Raw genomic sequence first — 11,323 nt, forward strand, 5'->3', positions numbered from 1 at the left:
TCCGGAGGATGATCTAAGATCCAAGCCATTTTCTGCAATGTCTAGAGACGGAGCCAAAGACGCCTCTGCTCCCAATTCAGATACATGAGTGCAGGCGGGATGAAGCCAGTCCTAATGCAGATGAACGCACAACCAGGAGAAGCCCAAGCAAGAAGGCTCCAGCTTGCCTGCATGCAGGCTTGACCCTCGGGAGGCTCTTGGTGTCATTAATCCACGTGAGTGCTGGCTGGGACAGAAGCATGCTTTGATAAAAAGCTGTGCCGGCGCACCAGTAAATAGCTCTGATGAAAGCGCTGCAGATACCACAACATGTAATCAAGTGCATAAATAATTTGTTATACAACAGACCTTGGAAAAAACAAATCAGTTGATTATTAGTAATAACTATGTATATTGCAGCATCTTATCCCTGGAGGCCCCAAAAGAGGTCAGTTGTGCTGAGCACAGAACACTGTTAAAAAGAAAATCTGCCATAGTATTTGGGCATCTGAAACCAGAATAAATGAGGGCTGCACAAGTCACTTTGTAAAAAAGTGAAAGTAAGTACCAACAATACAACAGACGCATGAAAGTCATCTTTATCAGATACACAGCAACAAAGAATGGCTCATTATTTCCCATCAAACCAGACTTTTCATTTTCCAATAATAAACGCTGAGCATTTCCAAAATAATTGATTTCCCCTTACGTTTTCTTTCCCATTCCTGATGCTGATGGTTCACATTCAGTCAGAGCAGACTATGCAGATCTGCATGCAAATCAGCTAAGATGGAACAGCTCTTTCTCTCATTTTTTTCTTCTTGTTTTACACAGTATCAACAAATGAGATCTGTATCAGATCTGCGTTTCTAGAAATATGTCCTCCTACCTCATGTGCTTGTTCCTATGTCAAGAAATTTAAAGCTAGGCGTTGGGAAAATAATGATTGCCTCACACTTTTTTTTTTTAAATATAAATGGTACTCCTATGTTATCTTTACTTCTGTATTCACATTAAAATCATGGATTCAGGGAACTACAGAGCCAAACAACACAGCATCAAAAACGTTAACAAGCATAAGACTCTTGCTGCTGTGTATTTAGGGGAGAAATAAATCAACTTCTTTTTCTCAGCAAAACCACACAGAAAGAAAATAAGGGTCTACTTACACTGTACAATGAGCTGTACCAAAGCTTCTCTGGGTTTCACATTAAACCCGTTGTATTGGCTGGTCTGGCACCTGTAGGTCCCCGTCATCTCCCTGGACACGTTCACTATCCTCAGGATCCCATCATAGCTCTCTGTCTGCATCGCCCCGTCCGGCATCGCGACCTCCTTGTCTGCTCGGGACCAGAGAATGATGGGCTTGGGCTTCCCTGTCACCTGGCACTGCAGCTCGATCGTGTCCCCTTCCCGGGTGACCAGGGGTGACTTTTCTTGAGGAACAGTCAAATTGGGTGGGACTTCAAAGGAGAAAAAGAGACAGTTCAACAATTAGCATTACAGAGACATCAGGTGGCTTTCTTGCTTGTACAGTCATAATGATATATGAAGAATTAATTTATACACAGACAGCAATGCATACTGACTAGATATATAGGAAGACTGTGCAATGCTACTATATTTATGAGACAAGGTGCTCAGCTGCTTGAAGTGGTTAAAATAAGATTTAACAGCCCCAGCTATGACACTTACTTGCCTCCCTGTGCGTCTCTGACATGCCAATACGCTGTACCAGTGTACATCAGCACATTTGGCCCATTGGTCGCAGCTAGCACTTTATCACTGCAAGTTATGGCTTTCCTTTTTATGAGTATTTGGCACTAAAGCCCCTTTTTTATAACAGACTAGCTGCTGATTTTATCCAGCTCGTAACGGCTGCGCAATGAGGAGGAATCGTGCCAATTCAGAAATCAGCTCAGAATTCAAGATCTGAAACCGAAATGCAGTTGGCGTCTTTCTATCACAGGAGGTTTATCAAAGTGGTATTTTTTTTCACAGAGATTTGCATTAACAATTCCGGAAGGAATATGTGAACAACTGTTTCCAGCAGGAGTCAGACAGCCCCTTGGAGCAGGAATACCTGGCACCGCCGCACAGTGAGCTGGCGATGCCCATGGACCCATCCTTCCTCCTCTCCGCAGACTTACAAGAGCGAGACTTTCTAATTGCCCCCAGTGCCTCTCTGAGTTACCAGCCACGGCTCTGAATCACCAGTCCTCGGCAGCAAGGAGAAGAGTGAGCTCGCCACGGAAGAGATGCTGCTGTGCAAGGTGCTTGATCAGGACAGAAACGCCGTGGCATCCCTGGCAAAGGCATCGGTGTTTGCACGACGGGCATCCCAGTGATCTTCCACCGTCGGTCCCTTCAGAGGCGGCCCCTCTGCCTCAGCCGTTTAGGTGGCAGCGTTTGATAATTACAAAGCACTGCAAGCTCCGCCGGCCTGACGAGAACGGTTTTGCCATGTCCAATTATCGCTCCCATCTCATCATACCTGTGTTGGGTTTATAGCCGATCTCTTACACCTCTTTTAGCACAACACAAACACAAGCTCCGTCTCTGGAGCTGCCTGTGATCTCCAGATCACACACGGTGCCTTCGGCGCCGCGGACCCTTGCTTAGGGGGAGGGCACGGGCTGCTGTGTGGTGGGTGAAGATATGGAAAAGCCTGATTTAAACACTGCCCGCCCTCTTTCCTTTTGTGCCTTCTGAAAACTCGGCTGCCCTTATGGGTCCTCTGTTCTGAGTCACGTAGAGAGATGCTTTCTGTTTTAAAACAGTCCCTCCTAGGAGCATTACTTCTCCACGCTGTCCTGCCATCAACTACTTTGCTTGAATGCCAGGACTGACAGTATACAGCCTGCACCATAACTCCTGCCTGCAGGAAAAAATAATCAAAGGCTATTTTCAGGCCCCCAGAGACAGAAACAACAGATTTGTACCAGTGAGAAACAGTTCCGGTTTTCCCCCGGGACCTACCCCGTCTACAGACCTGACAAGCCTGCTAGGAATCAGAGTTTGAATCAGGGACTTTCATAGGTACTAAAATGCTGTTTTCAGCTGTTTTCAGCTGTTTTGAAGGCTTTAATAGCTCCTTCTGAATCTGGTGGGACATGCAAAAGTGGAAATAACTTTTTCCACAGGCAAGTAAAGGAAAAATTATTTTATACTTCAAAAAAAGAAAAAAAAATAAACAGAAAAAAGAGAAAGACTGCTTAATAAAACATTCCTAACATTAATAAATCATTAGTATTTTTCACTTATGCCCGTGTGTGCCATAGCAGGTCCTGAGCACAGGCCAGTGCCTGGAGGCTTGGATCACTTGGAGGGAGCCCAGAGGAGAAACACCCCATGAAGATGCCCAGAAGTCCCTGGTGAGGAAGGGCTGCAGGACAGGATGGTCCACCCCAGCGAAGGAAGGGTGGTACAAAGCTGTGACAGCAGTCTTGTCAGAGCTCCACCAGAGCTCAGAGAAAAAAATACAGAGGGAAAAGGGTGCTGAAGGTGGCGAGGGATGCAGATGAGCGCTGCTCTGTGGTCCTCCGAGCTATTCTGACTGCATTTCTTCACCAGCGTGTGCCCTTCCCTCTCCCTCATTTCTACATCCCACGCTTTTGCTGTGAAGCACACGGTACTTGTGCTGGACCTGCATCAGCCAGGTGCTTGTGGTAGGACTCCTCGACCTTCTCTCCTGAAAGCGAGCACATGAAATAGATACCAAGCGGCCACTTCCTAAAGCAAGGCCCTATGAAAACACAGACTAAACTGGGAACAAGGTATTGTTCCAAGAAGGAGAATACAGTTTAAAGAGAAAGGTTTGAAAGCACACTGTGCACTGCCTGCCTGCAAGAAGGAGCCTCCTTCTGAACAGTTTTTTCCAGCCCACCTGGCTTGTGGCTTCTGACCTTAGTTCAAATAACACACAGCTCTGCCTGGATCAGTAAAAAAACATTTACTTTGTCCCTTCCCCCCTGGGCAGTAGATCTGCTCCCTGCTGTGCATGTGCTTTGATCAAAGCATGTCCCAGTGGGCAGGGATGCTGCAGGCTCCCTCGTAGCTCTTCTCTCGCTCCCTACCCCGGGGAAGCACCAACCTTCTGCCCTCTCAGGGACTCGCTGACCGTGAGAACCGAGAGGCCAAGACCACGGGGTCACTGCCCTCAGACAAAATACCTGCTATCAAGAGGGAAAAGGTCTGCTATCTGCTATGTACCAGCCTACAGCGCTATCTACAGTTCTGCTTGCAACCCCATGGTCCAGACGGGTTCAGGACATGAGTTTTCTCTTTGGTGGTTGTCCATGTAGACCTATTTCTGGACACGCTGTGCTGGCAGCCTCTTCCAGACTCCATCCTTTCCAGACTGCCATCAGAGCGACAGGTCTGGACTACAAAATCACACCCTGTCTTTGCCTTAGAAATCACCCACTTTCTGGCTGGGGCAAGGGCTGTAACTTCTCATCTCGAGCACTGAGCCAGGAGCAAGACCTGCCTTCGGCACAGTGAGAGGTCCTGTGCAAATGCTGCCTGTGAAGGCAACGCATGACGGAAGAGAGACAAAAAATGAGAGAGGAGGCAGCAAAGCCAGCTTCGTGTGTGGAGGCTGACCCAACCCTGCACTTGAAATGGGGATGGGATACAAATAAATTGAGGAGCTGTTCCCCAGATATCCACAACGTTCTTCTGGTTTAAGAAACTCCTTCACTAAGCTCATCGCAGGAGGAGCAAACAGACAAATTTAGCGTGTCCATGAGGTGGACCTAGAGAGGAAAGAGGGCAGAGATGTACGGGTGCAACTGGGGGCTCATGAAGACTTGCTTCCCATGCAGCCGCAATGAGGGGATGCAGGAAGGCACCAGCCCCGAGCTCCAGCAGTGGGTGGGAGCCTGCCAGCTGCAAGAAACAGCATCTCAGACAGGGCAGGGGAAATTCAGAAATTTGTACACTCAGAGCAAACTATGGATCATATAAGGAAGAAACCAGGAAAGAATACACCCTGCTTCTCATAGTCACATGTAGCTTCTGGAGGCATTTGAGAGGAAGGAGAGTGAATGGCACAGGACACGCATCTTTGGGGGGGAAAGAAAAAAAAAGATGCATGCCAAAAAGGTCCTGTGCAACTGTGAGCAAGTAATTTACCCTCTCTAACTCAGTTTCCTTTCTGAAAAATAGAGATAACAGTACTGCAAAAACTGCACACTGCCAAGATAAGGACCACAGACTACGAGGTCTGCAGGCAGGCTGATAAGATAGGCTGTATCAGTACCCCAGATGGAAAGATACCGTAAAATACCCTGACTCATCTTCTCCTGTGGCATTCTGCAACACAACCAGTATCTGACACATTGTAAGCCAGCCAATATATTATTATGGTTTACTGTATTTATTAATGTTCTTGTTACTGGAAACAGAGAAGGAGAGAGGAGGGACAAGGCCATCTATTAAAACAAATCATTTCATGGGCAATGCCATAAATAAGAAGCCTGGCTGCAGCTTTCATGTACCACATTTGACTGACAGAGCCCAAGACGGTGAGCTCCCACAAAGCGTTTCTCTGCCCCCACCACAGTGGTTATGGCTACGGGTCCCCCTTAACTTGGATGCTGATTCTCTACTGTCTAATTAGGAAGAAGGACAGCACTGAATCCTTGCTCAGGGAGGGGTTTTGTTAGGGTTTCCCTTTTTATACCCATCTATTTATTTTCACAAACTCGCAGGTACTTAATTATCTGAGATGTCTATTCTGCTGTCGAATTTGGCTTAAATTAGCTACAGGGCCAAAAAATATCAGGGGGTGTGGGGGACTGCAACACACCAACTGACAGGCACTAGCAGTCTGATCACGTATGACTTGTTTTCATAAGCAATAAAGCTAAAAAAAGCCACAAAAGAAACTCAAATCAATGCAGCGCTCACAGAGAAATCAGAAAGGTGGGGTGGGAGGGGAGAGAGGGGGGAGCTAGAGAATTGAGGAGAAAATACTCATTCAAAGTTTTTCTTCCCTTATTACGATCCAAGATGTAGGACGGCCCCAGGACCAGGCGGCTGAGCCTGCTGTGGAGGAGGGTCCGGCAAGTCTGTGCGAGCAAGGGTGTAGAAACACAGAATCATAGAATCATGTAGGTTGAAAAGACCCTTAGGATCATCAAGTCCAACCCTAAACCTAACACTGCCAAGCCCACCACTAAACCATGTCCCTAAGCGCCACATCTACACGCCTTTCAATTACCTCCAGGGATGGTGACTCCACCACTTCCCTGGGCAGCCTCTTCCAATGCTTGATAAACCCTTCCAGTGAAGAAATTTTTCCTAATACCTAATCTAAACCTCCCCTGGCACAACTCGAGGCCATTTCCCCTCGTCCTATCGCTTGAAAATGGTCTGAGACAACCTTTGCCTCTGAAAGCCGCTGACTCACCAGAAGGTCAGATGGCAGAAGGTATCACTGTATTATCTATCAACTTATAGAAGCAAGGATGCCTGAGCAAGGGTGCACAAGCCCAAGATGAATGAGCAAAGGTGGGTGAACAAGGGTGCACAAGCTAAAGTGCATGAGCAAAGGTGCAAGAGCAAAGGTGCAAGGGTGCACGAGCAACCATGCACGAACAAGGGTGTGCTAGCAAAGGTGCTGCCAGTGGGGCGAGCAGAGGCGGGGGCCAGCCAAGCCAGCAGAAGTGCCAAGCAGGTGAGCAGGGTGTTGCCAGCTGTGCCAGGGTGCTGCCAGCTGTGTCGGGGTGATGCTGGCCGTGTTGGGGTATTGCCAGCTGTGCCAGGGTGCCACCAGCTGTGCCAGCCTCCCTCTCCCGGCAGATGCTGCTGTGGCACAAGCAGAGTCTCGAGGGGCTCAGCCCTCCTCGCTGAGGCATCAGCATGTCTCCTGCAGCACCAGCTACAGAGCCTGCTGCAATAAAGGTCAATTCTGTTCCTGCTTGTGCAGAATAATAAATTAGCTAAACCTTATATCTGAAACAACAAACGTTACCTTATTCACGTAGCAAGTGGCTTAAAAAATAAGTTAATACTCCTGGCATTTAAATCTGTTTCCTAAAGCAGAGGGTTATCACTTGAAAAACAAAAGCATTAGTAACACTATTAAAAACACATAGTATTATCCTTTGAAATTGGCAGAGGCACACGCATAAGAGGGCTACTGTTGATATATGTCCACTCCTGGCTCTTAAATAAAATGGTCTGAGACAACCTTTGCCTCTGAAAGCCGCTGACTCACCAGAAGGTCAGATGGCAGAAGGTATCACTGTATTCTTGTCCTCTTTTTTTTTTTTTTTTGTTAAACTGCTCCCTAGGCAGACGTGTCTGTCTGTTACTGGAGATAGGAAACCAGACTAGACCCTTCCATCTGATCTCCTGTGGTAGTTCTACTGTAATTCCATAGGATCCTTGATCCAGCACAGTCACCGTGTGTACAGGAGAACAGGGACAGGACCAAAGTAGCTATTTCAAAGAAAAAGCCAAAATGTGTGAGCCTAATATGTTTATTCACTGCGTATTCTGGGCAGACACAACCTAGTTCTAGTCTACTCTAGATCTTTGAAATCCTGATGGGTCAAGTTACCGTCCCTATTCTGAACCTCCAGATAGCTTAATTAATTGCCAAAGAGGCAACGGCAGAGGCAAGAATCTGCTTACACAGAAATCATTCAAAGGGGCAGAAGACAACCAGCCTGAGAAGGACAAGGAGGCCCTAGAAGTGGTGACCCCATGGTAGGCTTGGGAGGGGACAGCACGACTCCTGAGCTCTTTACTGGGGATTACAGATGGCACAGGTGAAGTAGGAGCTACTGTCACTTCTGTATTTCCTCAGGTGCCTTCAACAGGCAGAAAGGAAAGCCGCAGCCCTGAAGCAATGCCTGCCAATCTTAGCAGTGATGGGGAGGCTGTGGGCTGGGAGGAGCTGTGGGCTAGTGTGATCAGGCTGCTTAAAACGGACTAATGGTAATAACTAGTAATTATAGGATAAAGTGGAGCAAAGGAGTGTTTGAGCTGCATATCAAGAAATAATCCATACTGGAGATTACTCAGAGATAATCTCCCAAAAGAAGTGTTGGAAGTCACACTGTTCAAGTAATTTAAAACCAAGCTGGATAAGGAATATTGAACAATCTGCACTGTACTGGCTAGGAGATAGAGGGGAAATTATTTGCGTATCCTCCTTCTCTAATATTTATGAACTTGAAGGTCTGAACCTCTAGTATTAATCATCCTCTGCCAGAGACGTGCATTTTGGTCCCTGTTCATGATTCATACTCCTTATGTGATAGAGGGTTTTTTTTTTAAGACCGGGCAGACTGAGCGTTGGCATAGGAAGCTGAGCTGGTATACCAAATGTATTTGAGCAAGATCGTTCAGCCTTTGAAGGGCAGCAAGCAATAATTATTCAGGTCCTCTAGACATTTCTGTCAACAGAGACTAAAACTGCTCGGTGTACCCTTAATGTGCGTTTCTTTTAGAAGTGTTGGGGAATACCAGGGAGCATATGCTGAAAGGGACTCTGGAGGTGAGATAAAGAGCCCCGGGGGAGACTGCTGATCCAGCCAAACGATTGGAAAAGCAGACGAAGTCAAGAGAACTTACTTTAACCTTTCCATGGCCTTTCACCACCATGAAAGAGGATCTATCTAGTTACTCATGTGGAAGGTAAATCGAGCGACCTGTAAGGAAATCATGTCTTGATTTCACGGTTGCTTTCTGTTCTCATTGCTCCGGTTGCCTGTGTGCTGTCCTGCCCATGCACCAAGAAGAGAAAGCACCGCAGCCCATGTTTTCTTGAGCACAAGACACTTCTAACTGCAAGTGAAGATGTGAACATCAACCACAGATTTCATGGTGGGGGCTTGTATAAGAGATCTGCTTAGGCAGTAAAATAATTCCAGAATCAGTTCTTATACCTCAACATACTTTTAATACCTTAAAACACCACCTGACTCTGCAGTCAGACTGTGAAGAGGCACATTTTAAACCCAGAACATACACAGCCAGCGGCAAATTAGCCAAATTAGCTTTCAGTGATCTCGCAGGAGTCATGCTGAGGAGCTCCATGAGCCATATGCAATACGAGATGATGAGCCGACTCCACAGCCCTCCGGAGAAGAATAAAGAGACTGTGGAATACGTGGCCGCTAAAGAGAGTGTCTGCTCCGAGAAACCCCGCTGAAGTCAATCCACAGTGGATGAACACACCCCGGAGAAATCAGCTTTCCTGGGGGGAACCAGGTGCTGGGGAGGGAAGGGGGCTGCAGAGCAGGAGACGGCCTGTCCTCGCCCCTCTCCCTGGAGGAGCAGGCAGCCAAGCAGCTCGGCCAGCCGTGCTGCAAGCTGTGCGCTGGGAAGGGACGGCGGCTCCCAGGGATAGAATTAAAAAGAAATATCTCTGCACATAACGTACTAAAATAGAACTATAAAAGAAAAAGCTTTTAAAAAAAATCTGGCATTTATCTGTCCCTTCTGTTGACCTATTGCTTTCAAACATAAACTCCAAAGATAATGGCTCACTGTCCTGGTTTCGGCTGGGATAGAGTTAATTCCCTTCCTAGCAGCTGGTACAGTGCTGTGTTTTGGATTTAGGATGAGAACAATGTTGATAACACACCGATGTTTTAGTTGTTGCTGAGCAGTGCTTACACTAGTCAAGGGCTTTTCAGCTTCCCATGCTCTACCGACTGAGCAGGCTGGGGGTGCACAAGAAGCTGGGAGGGGGCACAGCCAGGACAGCTGACCCCGGGGACTGGCTGGGCATCAGTCGGCAGGTGGTGAGCAAGTGCACTGTGCATCACTTGCTTTGTATATTCTTTTATCATTATTATTATTATTTTCCCTTCCTTTTCTGCCCTATTAAACTGTCTTTATCTCAACCCAGGAATTTTACTTTTTTTTTCCCCCCTGATTCTCTCCCCCATCCCACTGGGGGCAGGGAACAAGCGAGCAAATGGCAGGGTGGTGTTTAGCTGCCTGCCGGGTTAAACCACAACACTCTCAAAAATAGTCAATTTACTGCAATAATGAAACATCTGTCTATTTTCTGGTATGTTTCAGGTTTGCCCGTGAACGATCACTCTGGACAGTGCTTAAGGTTTACAAATATCTTAATTGGACCACTAATTATCTCACAAAAAGCATTTTTTCATTATGCAAAGAGGCAGTACTGTCATTTTAATAAACATTTAGAACTAAAATGAAGGTCTCTTATGTATCATCAAAGGAGGAACAAGATGACCAGAGGACGCATACTTCACAAACAGATCAAGGCCACATGTCCTAACACATCAGCCTAGACGTTTAATTAATTCATTATTTAATAGATAGCTGATTAGCTTAACAGGGAAGCCCTTTTATCATACTGCAGGGAGGATAAACAGCCTCATATATACTAGTTCTTCAGGAATTTCTCTGCCTGTCTCTGGCAGCACTTCAGTAAAACCAAATCTATCTGTCAACATGACTAGCCTCACAGGTGGAACAGGAAAGCTGGAGGCCACCAGTCTGCCCTGTGCTCATGCCCAAAGCCCATGTCCCCCTCTGGGATGTGCCTACCCCAGGGTACCTGGGGTGGTACATGCTCAGCACATCTTCAGGTTCACCCAGAGATGAAGAAATTGGTTGAGATATTTGCCACGTAGGACATCTAGTTGCGCCCACACTGGGTAGGCGTGAAACAGTAGAAAGGACTCTCTTAGGAAAAGAAGGGTAACCACCACCTCCAGCCGAAGAGTATCAGCCATCTCCTCCATCCAGCCCTTCGAGTAGCAATTCAGAGCAGTGCAGCCAGAGAAGAAAGCAAAATAACCCCCCCGAAATTACAGCTCACTTCACTGCACAATACTACCTCCAGGGGGAAGGGGAAAAGAGAATAAGCCAGAACTGACAGATGTTACATCTCTTACTATACTAGTACTGATTTTAGGGGGATAAAGATAGCGTAAGAACCCATACTGAACAGAGCAGACCATACATCACCTAAAGCCTTACTCTTCCAGCTTTGAATACAATATTTAAGGCAGAGAAAAAGATCGCTTACAAAGACTAACACACTCTCCTGATCCACCTCTCTTTTTTGCTTACCATGAACCTATTTTACTGGGGGTTTTTTGTTGCTGTTTTAACATCTTCTGCCTCCAGGCTCCCTGTGACATGCGTGCACACACACAGAAGAGCCATCCTGTCTTTCAGTAACATTTGCCCAGGGTTGGTTTTATGGATGACAGGGCTTTTATCAGGCAAATATTCAACATCTGAGTCTTCATTTCCACTATTCAGTGACCTACTTTATGGAGATGGGGGAGGCTGCTAGGGGATTACTTCAGGTCCATTTATATAAGATACTCAGGACATA

General features: G+C 46.7%; 1 protein-coding gene across 1 annotated transcript in view; it reads right to left on the minus strand.

Moving 5' to 3' along the window:
* MDGA2 (MAM domain containing glycosylphosphatidylinositol anchor 2) overlaps positions 1-11,323 on the minus strand; it is a 256,212-nt gene that overhangs the window by 128,762 nt on the left and 116,127 nt on the right. The window contains exon 7 of the mRNA XM_009321639.1: positions 1,149-1,442. Within this exon, the coding sequence (XP_009319914.1) occupies positions 1,149-1,442 (294 nt within the window). The remainder of the gene's footprint in view (positions 1-1,148; positions 1,443-11,323) is intronic.

Source organism: Pygoscelis adeliae, unplaced genomic scaffold (genome assembly GCF_000699105.1).
Source record: "Pygoscelis adeliae isolate BGI_AS28 unplaced genomic scaffold, ASM69910v1 Scaffold43, whole genome shotgun sequence".
Classification (NCBI taxonomy): Eukaryota; Metazoa; Chordata; class Aves; order Sphenisciformes; family Spheniscidae; genus Pygoscelis; species Pygoscelis adeliae.